This window comes from Chionomys nivalis, chromosome 1 (genome assembly GCF_950005125.1).
Source record: "Chionomys nivalis chromosome 1, mChiNiv1.1, whole genome shotgun sequence".
Lineage (NCBI taxonomy): Eukaryota > Metazoa > Chordata > Mammalia > Rodentia > Cricetidae > Chionomys > Chionomys nivalis.
Genome location: NC_080086.1, coordinates 139,552,798 through 139,570,494, shown reverse-complemented (window position 1 = coordinate 139,570,494; position 17,697 = coordinate 139,552,798). Strand labels below are relative to the sequence as shown.

The following is a 17,697-nucleotide window of genomic DNA, read 5'->3' as shown; positions in this document are numbered from 1 at the left end:
TAGCTTGGAGTTTATTTAAATCGGAGTCTCTAGCCTAGGCTGGTCTTCAACACCTCCTGCAGCAGAGGGCTGGGGTTTACAGGTGTGTGCCATACTCGCAGTTTGCGCAATGCCTGCATATCGAACCCAGAGTCTCTCATCAGCTCCCCAAGTGCTGGATTACAGATGTGTGCCATCACGGCTGGTTTGGTGGGAAGCGTATAGGCAACTGGAATGGTAGTGTGGTCTTCTTTTATTTCTGGGTCACAAGGTGTAAGTTTTGCTGTTATGTATTTGAATTTTATGACCTACCTACCTTTTCTTTTTATTAAAAAAATTTAATAACAATTCCTTACTGATTGTTTGGGATTTTCACATCGTGCAACCCAATCCTGCTCACCTCCCAGTCCCCCCATATCCCCCCAATCAATTAAAACAAAAACAACAACAAAAAAAAAACCCACCTTGGTCCTCTTCTGTCTCTCCAACACCTCTTCATTCATCCTAGTGGCACTGGGTGCTGTGGTGTGTCACAAAGTGTATCCTTTTGTCCAATCAGCCCCACCCACACAATGTTCATTGCAGTAAGTCATTGACCTGGTTCAAGGCCTCTGGCATACCTGGACCCTCTCTGAAACTCCTGGACATCCTGCTGTTGCCCCAAGTCATGGAGATCCTGTGGCCATGGTTCTGTAGGACCAGTGCCTTCATGCACTCCAGCAGGTCATAGATGGGGTAGATGTTGGGGTGGGCCAACCCAGGGCCCAAGATGTGGATACGGGGTAGCTGAGCTGGTCAGTTGGGGTTCACTGGGACCACCACCCCCCTCTCCTGGCAAGGGGCAGAGCCAGCCCTCCCAAGCCCACGACCACCTCTTTTATACTTATAATGAGGGGTGGGCTGTCTCTTCAGAGGTCTTGGGGCCAGCTCTCCTGCTGCAGTGTCCAGTGAGAGGTAGGGTATGGCCTCAAAGGAAGAAAAAAATTCTAGCTCAAATGAACTTTCCTCTTCCTTAATTATCTTTTCTATGTCGATGGCAAAGCTGACTATATAATGTAATCAACAGCCAAATTTAGTTTCAAAGTTTACTTTGAGCTGACCTGTTTGGTACCTCATGTAACTCGGAGACTACATGGAAAGTTTAAGGTACATTTCCAGTTTCCAATGCTTCTGCGATCCTCTTCCACTCTGTGTTCCTTATGCCCATTTGCAGATGTCAGGGTCTTCTGTTCTTTCACCCTGCCTATTTCTCCAGCAATCTGAACTTCATTTCATAAGATGGACTTCCTGTTGTATTTGTTTGTCTTCTCTGAGTTGTTTGAACATAGCTATCATCATTCTTTTGAATTCTGTCTGGGAGTTCCAGGTCATTTTCATTAGGGGCCATTATTAAGGGACTTGTATTTTTGGAGGTATGTGTATTTTATGGATGTGTGTGTTGTTTTTATTTCTTCATTGAGATTTGTGTATTTGAAGCTAACTTTGGTGGTTGAGTTTTTCCTTTTTTTTTTTGTTCAAGTCACCTACTTTCAACAGGTGTGTGTATTCAGCCTTTAGTAGCATGGTTAGGCTTGTGATTTACTATTTGGTATTCAGGGTTAGTCTCTATCCAAGTCCCGGGTCTTCTGCTGGTCATCTAGTCAAGTGCCTGCAGTGGCTAGGCCAACGAGGGTCAAACAAGCTTTCCCTGGTAGTGTGGCCTGATCATGAGTCTCAAGCCTGGACAGGACAACTGGAGGGTCCCAGTCATATGGTGGGCAGGGTTCTGCTGAATCTAAAGGGCAGGAGGAGACTGGGCCTCAAGACAACAGTTGGTGGCTGGGAGAGTTGCTGGTGGGAAATGGGCTGAGATCTGGTTAAGTACCAAAGGGAGTGAGAGGCCTGGGGGTGGGGTGGTGAAGATAAAGGTCCTTGGCAAGCTGCTGAGAGCTTGGGCAACCTAAATGGAGTGTTCAGAAGTTCTGAAGACTACACAAGTAATCTTCTTAGGACAACTTGGAACAGCTGTTTCATCCAGCACATTAAATTTCTGTGAACCATTTGCTTTTCATCTCCATGGCCCTAACTGCACAATTTACCATAATTTGTTTTAGATCCTGCAGCCAAAAGTGTTTCTCAGGTTAATTTGTACTATCAATCCGCCACGGTGACATTTTGTTTGTTTCTGACAAATAAGGCTTGCCTGGAGATTAGAGGGTGGAGCTAGTCACTAGTTAGTCAAAGAGGCCAGGCAGTGGTGGCACACACCTTTAATCCCAGTGCTTGAGAGGACAAAGCAGAAAGATCAGGAGTTCAAGGCCACCCTGGGCTACAGGAGATAGAATCAGTCTTAAAGAGAACCCTTAATCCCAGTACTAGGGTGGTGGAGACAGGAATACAAGGTGGGGTGTGTGTGTGGGAGGACAGGATCTTGGGACAGTCAGTCTGAGAACCTGTAGAGAATATCCTTTTTGGTCTAAGGATTTCAGAGGTAAGAACTAATAGCTGGCTGCTCTGCTTTCCCTAATATATGACTCCAGGTTTTTATTATTAAAACCAATTAGAATTGGCTTCTAATTGATTTTTAATGATGGGGTGCTTGACAGAGCTCTGCCCCTCACTTTTGCAGAAGAAAAGCTCATTTGCTCTTTTTTTTTTTTTTTTTTTTTTTTTTGAGATAGGGTCTCGCTGTGTAGCTGTGTGGCTCTGAACTCACTATTCTCATGTCTCATCCTGAGTACTTGGGTTGTAGGCATGTACCACTTTACCCAGTCCCAACTTTTACCTAGCATCCGATGCCATTCTTCCCTTCAAACCTCAGACTGTTGTGTGTTCAGTCCTTTGACCACTAAACCTTCTCCTGGAACATCTCTGCATGCTCAGCTCTTGCCTAGGAGAGATTCTTTCTCCCTTAATGCTCACAGCTGGCATCTGCTGTCCTATAGGGTAGCTTTCAGTACCACTGTAATGGTCTGTGCTGTCCCTTTAAGAGACCCCCCCCCTTCTGGCCTGAGCTCTCTTCCTTTCCGTCCGTCTCTCTCTTAGCTTCTGTTTCTTCTGTCTTTCCCTTCTCCCCTTCCCCCGTTTCTCTCTGCTCTTCCCCTTTTCTCTTCCATAACCCACTAAATAAATATCCAACTTCACTCTGCATGGCATGCCTATCTGTCTCAGTCTCTCACCAGCCATGCGGCTTCCTGCCTGGGACCTGGCTGCCCACTGCCACCACTCAGGGACCTGCAGCATTTTACTTAAACCATTACAATCAGCTCCTCAAAGAAGCACAGATTCACATTATTGTGACATACGTGGTGTGTACACATATGCATTGTATGTGTGTGAGAGACAGAGGGGTGCATTATGCATGGGCACATAGCCTGTATGTGGGAGCTGGGTCTCCACTACTACCCTGTGGGTTTCGGGACTGAACTCAGGCTGTTGGACTTGGTGACAAGCATCTTTACCTGCTGAGCTACCTCCTTAACCCCCATAACTCAGTTCTTGATGGCTACATGAAGAAATTAAAATCTGAAAACCAAACCTGAATGGAAACACCCTGAGCTTCAGGTGTAATTGGGTAGCAGTGAGATTTGATGGGTTACAAGCCTGTAGCAGCAGGTGTGTGCAAGACTGGAGAAAACCAGTTCTCACGATGTTCACGACACAGCTGCCAGAACGTGACTGGCAGAATGCAGATCCTATCCTGTGCAAAAGCCTTGGGTTTGATCCCTAACACTTATGAAAACAGAATGCAGATCTTCATTATTTTTTTGCGGGACAGTTATTGTGTAGACTAAGCTGACCTCCAGCTCGTGTTCCTCCTCCCTCAGTTTCTGAGTACACATTGTGTATATCCATTGTCTGCCCCATTAACTTCAGTATTCTTTCCATGCAATATATGCTATTTATGAGGCATATTATAAAGCCCTTTGTAAATAGCCAGTATGAGAAGCTGTGGGGAGTGGAGGAAACTTCAAATGGCTGTGGAAGGAGTGGGTGAAGTCCTGAGTGAATGTGTGGTATTGACAAGGACCCCAATGCCCCGTCCCATGGGAACTGGCACAATCTTCTCTGGTTGGACTGCGACTGACAGTTTATAGCATCAACTGCTCCCCTACAGACACCTCCTACTGGGACTAGCTAGTTCTTCTTCCTGTGCTGTACATATAACAGCTCTGAGTTGTTGCCTAGTAGTAGGTGCTGCTCCAGCAGAGTGAGTTCAGCCCACCTGAGTCAATTTTTCGTCTGTGTGTCTGTTCTTTGGTCTTTAAGGGCCTTGTAAATGTTAAAACTGCACAATACTTTAAGCCATTTTAAAAATTTTCATTTGAGATGGGATTTTGCTATGTCGCCGAGGCTAGTCTTGAATTTGTGTGGGCTCAGCCTTTCATGCTGCTGGGACTGTCCATGTCTGCCAGCATGCCAGGCTTACCAATTACTTTTGAGTTTATTTGGAAATACTTCATATTAAATACTTTTCCTCTTTCATACATTGGTTTAATAAAAAATTAAAAACACCAATGGTGGATAAGGATAAGAGATTTTCTATCATTTAACCTTGCCTTTCTGCCCCATGTGGTTGGACTAGAGACGGCTCTTCCCAATGGCCAGAACAATCAGATCATACTTGGTGACCGTAAGCAAACCACTTAGTTGCCCTCAGGATCTGAGGTACAAATGTTACAGTCAGGATCAAATATAACACAGTGGGAACTAAACCCTCCGGACCCGGGCCTGGGGAAGGCCCTGACTTTGCACTACTTAGTCTCCCAGGGACCCAGTGTGACGGCCTGATGAGATGGCTTGGGCATTTGAATACCTGGTCTCTAGATGGTTCTGCTGTTTGGGGAGGCTTAGTGGCCTGGAGGAAGTCTGGCATCTGGTTTTGAGAGAAGAGACTCCCTCGTTGCTAGTTTGTTCTCTTGGCTTAGTGCTTGCAGTTCCTGCCTCACCACCCTGAAGCCTAACTCCCCTGGACTAGAAATGCCCAAACACGCGCTCTCTTCTCTAAGTGGATATGGCTGTGGTGTTTCATCACAGCAATAGAAAAGTAACTAATATGTTCAGCTAGACTTTGTTTCTGAAACGTCTACAAGGAACTCTTTTCTTGTGTTCAATGAAGGAAAAGACTTTTCATGGACCTCAGTATTTTTAAAGGGCAGATTAAATTTTTCCAGCACTATTTTTTTTATGCTTAGACATATTTTGAAAGTAGGATTAATGTAACTATCCACTATGAAGGAGATTAGAATTTATATATCACAGAATGAAGAAGGAAACTAAGAAGAAAAAAACACAGCAGCCCTTAATAAATACAAATATTTGCTGAATAGATTTTTTTTTTGTTCCTCTGTCTCATGTGGTCGAGGCTGGTTGACTTGAAACTGACCTTAAATTCTTAATTCTTCTGCCTGTTTTTCATGTGCTAGGATTACAGGCATAAGCCGCTTTGACAGGCTGAATAGGATCTCAATAGCAGAATTAAAAAAAAACTTTCCGTTTCAGGTTTATTTTCAGTGTTTCACACAGATTTGTAACGTTCGTGATATGGACACCAATGGTTTTTCAGATACAAAGTGCTGGACTTCCCTGGCAAATTTTTTTTTTTTCAGACAAAATAACCAAACAAAACACTATTTCAGGAGATGGTGTTATCACATTCCACCCAAATTACAAAGCTGGCAGTGGTTAAAATCAGAGACACTATCACCCACGACACTATCACCCTGAGCCTTCACACAGTACCCAGAAATTGCAGAAAACCAAATTACAAAATTCACTTTGGAAAAGGGAGTTCTTTTTCTAATTTTGGCCTTAAGATCGTTTTTAATTGCTTAAAAAAATCTGGTGAGTGTTGTGATGGAGGCGGAAAGAAGGGGCTGTAGTTTATAGGTTCAACACATCCGAAGATCAGAGGACTTCCACCTGAAGGGAAAGGGAAAAATGCCAAGAGCAAGAATGTCTTATAAATAAAAGTCTTTCCTCAAGATGGCTGGTGCTGGTTTCAGGTGCACCTGTGGGAGACGTCTTCTCACAAATGGTTTGATTATAATGTCTTTTGTAAAATCGAGTTGACAACCTCCAATGATTCCTCTTTTACTAAAACAATATCGTAAGAGTCCATGTATTGTTCTAAAAGGTCGTCTACCTAATTAACAGAAGAATAAAAATACAATTAACATCCAGAGAAAGGCAAATAATTTCCACTTTAACCTCATAATATTAGATCTGTAGTATATATATTTATAAATATATATAAATATATAATATATATAAAAATATATAATATATATATATTTTTTTATTTTTGAGACAGGGTTTCTCTGTATAGCTTTGGAGCCTGTCCTAGAACTCACACTATAGACCATACTGGTCTTGAACTCACAGAGATCCACCTGCCTCTGCCTCCCAAGTGCTGGGATTAAAGGTGCGTGCCACCACCGCCCAGCAAAATCTAATTTCATATAAGTTGTAAAATAAAACATTCTCAAATTCTTTTTAAAGGAAATAATTTTGTTTCTGATTGAGGTTTTAATTTTCTGAGACACGGTCTTGCTGTCTAAGCTTACCCTGGCCTTCAGGCTGAGTCCTTCTGCCTCAGCCTCCTGATGGCTGCGAAGACAGGCCTGCATCACCGCGGCTAGCTTATTCTTTGGCTTAGACTCAGGGACAGGAAGTTTCCACATGGGTACTTTTCTCCCTAAATAGTTTCTTTCCACTCCAGGGGCTCTGACTTTGGGCAACTCTGTACAAGGAAAGTTTGGCAATGTGTGAAGACAGCTTTGATCCTCATGATTAGGAAGTGCTGCCTGCTGCCATTTCGGGACTGCGCCCTCCAAAGCTCACACAAGTCTGTGCTTCCCATCTCCTCTGTCACTCCAAAGCAGGACAGTAAAATACCTTTCTCACCTGCCTTTGGCAACTGATTACAAGGTTTCATCGTACATTTTTCAAGAGAATATTAAACTACAGTCCCGCACACTCACTCTGTCATTCAGATACCCAATTTTCAGAATGTGTTCAACGTTGGCTACGCCGTCTGCCATCCTCAAGTCTCCCTGGGAGTCCCCCAGCAGAATAATGTTGCTGTTGTCTTTCAGTTGGTTGAAATAGTCTGTGTTCTTTAAGGCACCATCGTGTTTGTTGAATACATGAATTAGTTCTCCTTTGAATCCTTTCAGCACTCCCTATGAAATATTTAAAGAACTGCATAAGAAACACTTTATTATATTTGCTCATGGCATGTGTATATATATAGGTGCATGTGGCAGTGAATATTGGAAGGGTAGGGGAAGACTTGCAGGTGCTGGCCCCTCCTACTGTGCGCACCTGGGAATTAAAATCCGTTGTCAGGCTTGGTGAGGAGCACTTTTAAGTACTGAGCCATCTCTCTGGCATGAAATAATAGGTTTTACAAACTCTACTTGTTAGATCTTTTACATTTTATGATTCTAAATAGATGCCACGATTTGCCATGTCTTTAAATTTGTCTTTGACTTGATTTCAAACACAGAAGCCCAAGACAGGTAGGAGGGCTCAAAAAAAGCATATTCTCTTCTTTAAATGGCAAAACTCAGCTAATAAATAATTCAAATTTTACTTTTCATTTTGTTCCTAGCCAAAGGATTTTACTTTATGTTTTTTGCTGTTATTTTATTTTGCTTGAGACTGTGTGGCCCAGGCATTGAGCTCATGACTCTACTAACCTCAGCCTTCTGAATGCTTGTATTACATCATTCTCCAATATGCCCAGAACATTTTACAGTATATTCATTGAAAAAAAAATGCTAGTATTATTCATATTTTTTTTTCACTTAAGGTGTAGTCTTTAGGGTTGCAATGTTAAATTACTGTCATGTAAGTTTTTGTGAATTTTAATATTCGCTTATTAACTTGTTAATAAAACTTTAAGGAGGGCATAAAATATACATACAATACTGAGAAAGCAAATCTCATTAATAGCCTACCAGCATCATCTAATTTAACAAACATCTACCTGATATTAATAAAGAACATGTGAATTTACATGATTAAAATAGTTCAGGTTGGATATTAGCCTTAAGGAATGAATTCAAATCCTTACATTTTCATCAAAATCCATGAAGTTGGATACAACTTTGACATTTGAATGATAAACCCCAGCTTGACGTATAACTTCTTCAAGCACATCACCGATACCAGCCGAAAATATGAACACAGGAATACCGTGCTGATGAAGTTTACCAAAGAAATTCTCATATCCTTCCCTGCAAGTGGAGACAGAGTGGTCATTAGCAAGATCGATTTCTCTCTTTCTCTATTACTTAGAAAGTATAAAACAAAAATATTTCCACCTACTTCTGCAAATCATATTCTCATTCTAAAACAGTGACCGAGTCAGCAGGTGACTCTTTGCCTGGCCATTAGTTCTCACAGTTCCAGTTAGACGTTTTAGACTTACAGCAAGCATGGATAAAAGCCTACAATTTACAACATTTAAAAGCAAGGGGTCAAATCATATCGCAAAAAGCCCTTTAAAGCCCCCTAGGCTGAGCTGAAGGCCACCTGCCTGAAGTCCTGCTGCTGCCCTTCCTACCTCCAGAAGAGCAGAGCAGCAAACTTTGCTGCTTACCACCATATTGCCAACAAGTTGAAAAAACTGAAGGTTGGTGCAAAGTACTGTAAGTTTGATGATTTTCACAAAATTATAAATAGTGCACACACACGTGTGCGCGCATGTGTGTGCCGTGCAGTAATTAATAAGTAGACCAAGTTGGCCTTCAGCTGGCTGTGATTCCCTGACCTCTGCCTCCTAAACATTGTAATAACAGGTTTCAACACTAAGCCAAGCCTTCCAAATATTTTACCTATAAACTAAAATGTTTCCCTTCCCTGTAAAGTTTTCAAAGCATAAGAATTCCGAAGGTAGATTCAGAAACACTTCTTAGTTGAAACCTTTCTAGCTTATAATATTTCCTTTAAATTTCAGATCTTTCAAAACCGGTTTCCTAAAGAACTTGAAAATGATAATGGTTACTTAAGTCTATACATTAGTCTTAATTTTTTTTTTTTTTACATTTTGGAAAAAGGAATTACAAATCACTTAAATCTTTCAATGGTCTTGTCAAATCTAAATGAATAAACTTTTTTTTTTTTTTTTTTTTTTTTTTTTTTTTAAAGACAGAGTTTCAAGCACCTCAAGCTGGCCTCAGACTTGCTATTTTATTCAGGATCCTCCTGACTGTATTCCCCAAGTGCAGGGACTAGTGCCACCATGCCTGGGTTTTAAAAAATGTTTTAAAATTTTATTTTACGCGTATGGGTGTTTTGCCTACATGTATCTCTGTATATCATGTGCATTATTCTGGGGCCCATGGAGGTCAGAAAAGGGTGTTGGGTCCCCTGGAACGGGGTTATAGATGGCTGTGAGCTGCCATGTGAGCACTGGGAATCGAATCCTGGTCCTCTGGAAGAGCAGCACGTGCTCTTATCAGCTGAGCTACCTCTCCATCCCCTTACCATGTCAGTTTTACTCAGTGCTCAGATCAAACAAAGAGCTGTGGACGTGCTAAACAGGCACTCTGATAACTGAGCTACATCCCAAACCCTAATAGCTCTAACCTAGAATGTTTTTCTTCTCTCACCACTATTCATTTTGTAACACTGAGATATTTTAACTGTTTTATGGAATAATGTCATAGCTTATTTTGATTAAAACATGTAATTGAATATATACAATAATAGTTAATTATGTAAACAATAAAAACAACAAAACCCAGGAGACTTACTTGAGCATGACATCAGAGTCTGCCACAATCTCTTTAAGTTTGGCTTTTGGTATGCCTTGTTCAACAAGCAAACCATGTGATTTAGTATACCTGGAATTTATGGCCAGAGGAGGGGAGAGATACTAGTTAAAATCTTAAAATTATTATCTTTATTATCAGGGAAGAGCTTATTCCACTCCCAGATAAACCTAACTGCAAACAGTCCTCTTGTCCACACAGAAATCAGTCTTGGTAAGTTTTCCCAAACTAGCTCCAGTTTTGATTCTGCAGGTGGGCAGAGAAAGCCTCTGTTCCACATTTACTACCACACACAGGTGAGCTGTCCGCACTCCCGACAGCCATTGGGAATACTCCTGGCCTCTTAAAAGCTAAAAGCCGATGCTGCCGCTCAAACCAAAACACTTTCCACTTTAGGGGTTGCTTTTCAGAGGAACTGGGGGACTCTTCTGCACCTCTACATTTGCCAAGGTCTGTTCTGTCCAGGAGCTCCACACAAAGCTTCACCATGGTCCCCTCGAATGCTGCAGTTTGAGGAACACCAGAGGCCAGGGCTGCACGCTGGGGTGGGTGTGGTGTGGACCCTACTTTTTCTTTGTTCTTAGATCATGTCTTGTCTAAGAAGCTTTAAAATAAAGGTCTGGTTTTAAGACTTATGTGCTGGACTTTTTATTTACCCTCACTGCATGTCATCTTGAGACCAGTCACAAACTGTTAATTCACTGGAGTGACTGTCGGTCTCTGTATTTATTCTATCTGCACACGTCAGCCCCTCAGCCCTCCCAGGGCTCCAGACACTCACCATTCTACCATGTAAGGGAACTTCTCTTCCACAGTGAGGTCGGGAGCAACCTCAATGGCATAATACTGCTTCTTCAGCTGCAGCAGCTGCAAGGAGAGGGTAACTAGTGGTGAGGATTATAGTTTGGTCACTTGCCTGATTATCACAGAAAACAACGCAAAAAATACAAAACAATGAGGCCTTTAAGCTACTTTCCAGTAAAGAATAAAGTTGGAGATGGTTTGATCTTGGTTTACATATAATTAAAGACAACTGCAGAAGTCACCTTACTTCCAAGTCAGCAATTCAGAATGTCATGAGAAACAGTGGGAGGTTTACTCTCAGCTCTGCTCTGGAAGGTACTGTGCACGTTAGGCAAGGAATCTCTCTGACCTGCCACTGAGCTACAGGCCCAGCCCTAGTTAGACTTTCTATTTTGGGCCCGGTTCTGTTACCCAGGTGGCTTTGAACCTTCAAATCCTTCTGCCTCAGCCTAAGTAGTAGGATTACGGGCCCGAACCACCAGACCTGACAACAAGTTTAGTCCTGAAATCTAAGTAATGAGCTCTGATAGGCACCCTGAGCCGCCCTTAAGATAGAGGCAGGCACCGCAGGCATGCCCTCATCAGTTTAAGGGGGCAAATTAGCAGGAGACTCAAGCACCTTTGCCTTCCCAGTTAACGTAAGGACCCAGAGGCTGTAATAACAACTTCTGACACTGGTTGTGCAGGCACTGGTTGCACGCCCTGTAATCCCAGCACTTGGGAGGTCAAGGAAAGGGGAACAGAATGTTTTCCTCAGCTAGCCAGTGAGTTAAAAGCTAAATGAGACACCCTGTCTTGAAGGGAAAAAAAAAGCCAAGATGGAATTCGTACAATAAATTTGATATTTATTGAATACTTAATGTGCCAGATATAACTTAAATGCACTCAGCATTCATTTCACTTCTTTTGGGGGATGGAGGTCGGTGGAGGATTAGGTCTCACCATTTTGCTAAGGCTGGCCCTAAACTTGAAATCATCTCCCTTCAGTACTCTAGTCTGGGAGTACATGTGGATGCCATCATGCCTAGCTTTTGACATTCATTCCTGTCTGAATAATTAATCAGCTGAGGCAACGAAGGATTAACTATACATTTGAAATATTTACCTTTTCTCGACATTCGTCTGTAACAAGTTTACAGTTGTCAATGATATCTAGAGAGAGAGAGAGAAAGAGAGAGAGTGAGTGCATAGCATAGGCATTAATGAAAATATTCTGGTTGATGCTACCACTAATAAAGATAACTTGCTTCTTATTTTTAAACGCCAAGTCAATTACTGTGGTTAGTGCATTTTTGGTCGCAGTGCTATATTTCAGATGGCGCCGCTACAGGAGGATGGCTTCAGATCTGAGATCTAAACTGTGATCCTCTACCTCAGCGGCTGCCATTCTCATCTTTCTTTGTAATAAACAGAAGCAACAGATACATCTCAATATACATCATTTTCCTGTTCTTTCTGTTTTGAGGAGGGCGCACTGGCTAGTTCTTGTTAACATGACACCAACTATAGTCACCTGGGAACACCAAGACGCAACACCAAATGAGGAACCGCATCCAACACACTGGCCTGTGCCATGTCCGTGGGGCATTTTGCTTGATCAATAACCGATGTGAAAAGGCCCAGCCCACCCAACAAGGGTCTTGGGTAGAATAGGAAAAAAGGCTGAGCAAGCATTAGGAGAGCAAGCTAGTAAACAATATTCCTCCAGTCTCTGGCTGAGCTCCTGCCTCTGGTTCCTGCTTGAGCTTCTGTCTTGGCTTCCCGATATACTAGACCACAACTGCAGCAAAATAACCCGTTTCCTCCCCAAGTTGCTTATGGTCAGAGTATTTAGCAAGAGAAACCTAACTAATAAACAACATTTGATAAATGTTACTTTTTAAGGTTATTGCAAAATTTAAACCCTTTCAAGTATTTCTTGGGTAATAAATAGACTATACACAGTGAGAAATATTTTGAAGTCTTCATCAATTCCCTTTACTTCTAAAAGCACACATAAAAATAGCCATGTACCTAAGAGGAGTAAAAACAATTTCTCAAAATATAACAAGAAAAGCAAAGTTTCTTTACTTTTAATATCAAAAGGAGAAAAGAAAAAAACAGTCATTTCATTGATAAGTATTTCCAATTACATTCATTTACTTAAGAGCATCACACTTACTATGACATGATGGGCATCTTCTCCCATTGTAGGAGAACCGACTTAGTGTCATATCAAAGTCTGTTATTATCTGTGAGAAAAAGGAGAAGGCAAAATGTAAAGGAGTGCACCACAATCACAGGCTTGCCGTGCTAACCAAACGCACACCTGGAGCCTTTCCCCTGAGCTGCCTGGGAAGTTCCTCATCTAAACCTGCAACACACTGGTCTGAGTGATAGTTTTTCAATTAAAAACTGTGTGTGTGTGTGTGTGTGAGTGTGTGTGTGCGTGTGTGTATGTGTGCGAGCAGAGGACAACTTCCAGTAGTCGGTTCTCGTCTTCCATCGTGCTCTGGTAGGGTCTTGTTCCTGCAACCCTGTTCTGAATACCACTTAAAAAGATAATAAATTAGCAGCTGGGCAGTTCAATAGCAAAGGGATTCTTATAATGAAGTTGGACTAAACAACTGTTTCAGCTCCTTCACATTTAGTGTGATTCTCTACTTCCTGGGATAATACATGCCCATGATCTTGGGAGTAGGAAGTAAACAAAAATCTAGAAGACAACAACAAACCATAAAAATCCCAGGCCAATAGTGAGAGAGAACATGTAAAACTCAACTACACCTCCATAAAGTTACATTTTAATCTGAAAATGACTCAGTTAATTAAAATATAGAATAACCTGAAACTGTACTCTTTTTGAGTATGACTCCTGAAATGGCTTAATATATGTGTATAGTATTAGTTACCTTAGAACTCAATACTAAAAGAAGGCCCAAGTGACAGGCCTGGCAGAACCCAGCGGAAGAATTAGTGACAGCACGGCAAGATCTAGAGTTTCCTCTCCAGCCTGCTCCATCACGCGCATGCGCTGTCTCTGTCTCAAGGCTATTATTTTGTTCTTTGTTTTCAAGTAGAGTATTTCATGTATTTAGACCAACTCGAGGTGACAGATTTTAGATTTTACACTCCAAAAATATAGGCAAAAAAAAAAAAAAATCCATTACTAAGGTTTTGTCAAAACAGGAGAGTAATAAATTTGGCTTTCCCCTGCAGTTTACCCATGCCCCACAGCACCCCATCACTAGCCGCAGACAAGACAGGTGAGTCTGCTCCAACTCTCCACACGACACTTTGATCATACTCTCCCTCCTCAACTCTCCACACGACACTTTGATCATACTCTCCCTCCTCAACTCTCCATACGATACATTGATCATACTCTCCCTCCTCAACTCTCCATACGATACTTTGATCATACTCTCCCTCCTCAACTCTAGACCCTTCCCACCTCCATGCTTTTGTGTGCTCTCTCTCAATAAGCAAACCAAAAATCAATACAAAGAACCTAAAAAAATGAAAATACCAAACCCCACCGAATGTGGAGTCTGTTTCCTGTGACCAGCTGCTCCTGGGTGGGGTACCCTGGAGCGCAGCCTCCCCTCTCCCAGTGGCTGTCACTGCAAATCTGCGCCAGTGTTTTAAAAAGCTGAATCACCTGAAGTTTGGCAGCTCCTCCTTTAATGAGACCACAGATGATTTCTTCTACTCTTGTAGGATTCTTGATGCGCACTGAGCTTTTCTGAAATTCTGGCATCTAAAAGTGAACAGAAACGAGCGCCTTTACCTCACTTTCCCCAATTCAGTCACCACCAAGAAACTTGTATTAAAAAGTATAAAAATGCTGAGGCATTGTTTTAAAAAAGAAAGTCACCATATAAAATTACCATTTATATACACAGAAAATTTACAACCTAACTAGTTTCCATCTAGAAAATTAAGATAAAGTCACCTAGTGTGGAGACACAAATCTGTAACCCCAGCAACTGATGCTGAGGCAGGAGGATCTTATGTTTCAGGATAGTTGGGAGTACATAGCAAGAAACCTAACAAAGAATAATCCCTGCATTTATGGTTTATTTACTCTATTAGAAAGTATAATTTTTACCCATCGATTGAAGAATGGATAAAGACAATGTGGTACATTTACACAATGGAGTACTTATTATACAGCAGAAAAAAATGATGACATTATGGGCAAATGGATGGATCTAGAAAACATCAAATTGAGTGAGGTAACCCAGACCCAGAAAGACAAATATAATACGTACCCACTCATAAGTGGCTTTTAGACATAAAGCAAAGAAAACCAGCCCATAATTCACAATCCCAGAGAACCTAGACAACAAAGATCCTAAAAGAGATATACATGGATCTAATCTACATGGGAAGTAGAAAAAGACAAGATCTCCTAAGCAAATTGGGAGCGTGGGGATCATGGGAGAGGGTAGAAGGGGAGGGGAGAGGATAGGAGGGGAGCAGAGAAAAGTATACAATTCAATAAAATCAGTAAAAAAGGGAAAAAAGTATATTTTTCTTATATAATTATACAGGTAATGAGATTCTCAGAATTTACAGAACATAAACTGCTTGTCATTAATAAAAATAGAATCCGAGAGAATATTTGAACTTTGTGATAGACTTATTTCTTAAGGAACTTTTTGTTTAAGATTTAATTTGTGTGTGGTGTTGCCCACCTTTAACCCCTCCAGTTGGGAAGCAGAAGTAGGTAGATCTCTGAGTTCAAGGCTAGTCTGGTCTACTTAGTTGGTTTAGGACAGCCTAGGGCCACATTGTGAGGCCCTGTCTTGGAAAACAAAATAAATCTACAAGATCCCACTAGGGCACCTGCTATGGTCTTACCTGCTCAGCAGGCTGTAGGCAAGCCTGCAGGCCATTTTCTTAATTAGTGATTGATGGGGGGAGGGACCATTCCTTTGTGAGTCGTTAATTCCTGGGCTGGTGATCCTGGATTCTATAAGAAAGCAGGCTGAGCAAGCCACCAAGAAGCACCCCTCTATGGTCTCTGCATCAGCCCCTGCCTCCAGGTTCCTGCCCTCGCTGCTTTTGATGATGAACTGTTGTATGGAACTGTGAGTGAAATAAACCCTTTCCTCCCCAAGATGCTTTTGGTTATGGTGTATGATCACAGAAATAGTAACCTTAACTAAAACCAGCATCACATAATTATTCCTTATAAATTTCTGTAACAGATAATTAAAATATCTACAATCTGCAAAGTTGTTTTTAAGATCAGTGAGTCTTCTCCTTATACTGTATCTCAGATAATGCACTAATTCTTCTCAGCATACGAACAGATTTCCTTCAAAGTAAGATAACAACTAGAAAGTACCTGGGATTTACAAAGATTTTAGGGTTGCTCAACACTTATATTGGGTGCCATTTCTTGTTTGAACCCTATCACGAGTTGAAGGAATCTGACAGGAATCTTAACTTTATGAGGACATGATGCTTGCATGACGATGTCTTGGAAAAGTGGCACAGGAACCATGATCATTCACACTATGATGCATAGTAAGAGAAAAACGTTCCTTAGAAGAAACAACTATCACGAAATTCAGGATTCTCTGGGGTGCTGTTTTCATTACTGGCAAACAAGTAGTATGCCGTGCTATGAATCTCCAGTGGCCAGCCTTCTTCCCACTGTTATCACCAATACTACGGAGTCCATAGACGCCGCTAGACTTAGGATCTCATTTCTGGAGACTCTGAACAGATTAAGTCTGTCAGGTCCAATGTTATTCCTACATATACATTAGAGTTAAAAAGGCAACAAGTCAGGCAGTGGTGGTGCACACACCTTTAATCCCAGCACTCGGGAGGCAAAGACAGGTGAATCTATGTACGTTTGAGGCCAGCCTGGTCCACAAAGCAAGTTTCAGGACAGTCAGGGTTACACAGAGAAACTCCATGTCATCCCGCCCCCCCCCAAAAAAAAAGCAACAATAACCCCAGCACTCAACCAAAAGACCAGAACATTTCCCAAAGACCATAACAACAGAGGTACACAGGAAAGGGAAATACATTCAAATACTGTTTGTGAAATACCTACATTTAATTGGGCTTCCTCACCTCTTTTTGTTTTTGTAGGGGAAGGAAAGATGCTGGGAATCAAGTCCAGGGATTCTTAAATGCATGAGTTCTACTATATCTATAGTCCTTGCACACTTTGTTTAAAAGCTGTATCTAAAAACAATGATAGGATCACCTGCAATGTACCACACCTTGGTACTTTTAAGGTAGACCAGACCTCATGAGTCTTATGGGACAGGGGTGGCTCAGTCCATAAAGTACTTGCTGCACTTTATGAGCTGGGATCCTGGGCTTGTTCATTAGCAAGCCCAGCTGAATTAGTTAGCTTCAGATTCAGTGTGTGTGTGAGAGAGAGAGACCCTGTTTCAAAAGAGTAAGCGGGGAGCAATAGAGGATGGTACCCAATGTTGATCTCTGGCCTCCACATGTATGTACAGGCAAAGACCACACCCACCAAGCCTCAATGGACATTTTAAGAACGGTGTGTCTACTTTGTAAAACACTCCTGCTAGAGACTAGGCATGATGTGGACTGAGTTAAGGACCTAATTTAAGGACCACTGCCGTCTTGGAGGACCCCTTCTGCAGTTCCCTTACAAAAAGCTCAGCTGAGAAGAGCAGATACTTGATTCAGTAACTAAACCTATTGGAGCTGGTGAAATGGCTCAGTGATTAGGAATGTTTGCTGTTTTTGCAGAGGATCTGTGTTTCCAGCAGCCATGTTGGATGGCTCAAAACTGTTTGTAACTCTTCCTTCAGAGGATTTTAAACCCTTGTACCTGCACTTACATGCAAGTATTCCTCCTACATACATATCATTAATTTTTAAAAATCTTAAAAAACTCATTATAGTGAGAGTTAAACAAAGGATTATGTTGCCATAACATTTTCACCAAGAAAATGAAGCAAGGTTCATCTAACAAGAACACCTGGGTCCAGTGCTTCATACCTTTAATCCACTGCACTCGGGAGGCAGGGGCAGTTGGATCTCTGAGTTCAAGGCTAACATGGTCTACAGACGAAGTTCCAGGAGTCAGGGCTACCTGGAGAAACTTTTGTTTCAAAAAAAAAAAACAAAAGAATATTAACTAAGACCACTTGGTGGCGCTCATCAACCA

At 41.7% G+C, this 17,697-nt stretch overlaps 1 protein-coding gene across 5 annotated transcripts in view; it reads right to left on the bottom strand.

The window, feature by feature from the left end:
* Positions 1-5,353: 5,353 nt before the first annotated feature.
* The window catches only part of Nt5c3a (5'-nucleotidase, cytosolic IIIA), a 38,277-nt gene continuing 25,933 nt past the window's right edge, over positions 5,354-17,697 (bottom strand). For 3 of the 5 annotated variants that reach the window (XM_057788074.1, XM_057788082.1, XM_057788069.1), the window contains exons 3-10: positions 14,185-14,283; positions 12,706-12,775; positions 11,650-11,696; positions 10,522-10,607; positions 9,723-9,812; positions 8,039-8,201; positions 6,942-7,142; positions 5,356-6,103 (exon numbers count right to left, since the gene is read on the bottom strand). In XM_057788074.1, coding sequence (XP_057644057.1) covers positions 6,002-6,103; positions 6,942-7,142; positions 8,039-8,201; positions 9,723-9,812; positions 10,522-10,607; positions 11,650-11,696; positions 12,706-12,775; positions 14,185-14,283 — 858 coding nt within the window. In that variant the 3' untranslated portion in view covers positions 5,356-6,001. Of the gene's footprint in view, positions 6,104-6,941; positions 7,143-8,038; positions 8,202-9,722; positions 9,813-10,521; positions 10,608-11,649; positions 11,697-12,705; positions 12,776-14,184; positions 14,284-15,879; positions 16,050-17,697 lie in introns of all 5 variants that reach the window. The other 2 variants (XM_057788089.1, XM_057788062.1) reach the window with 2 other exon arrangements.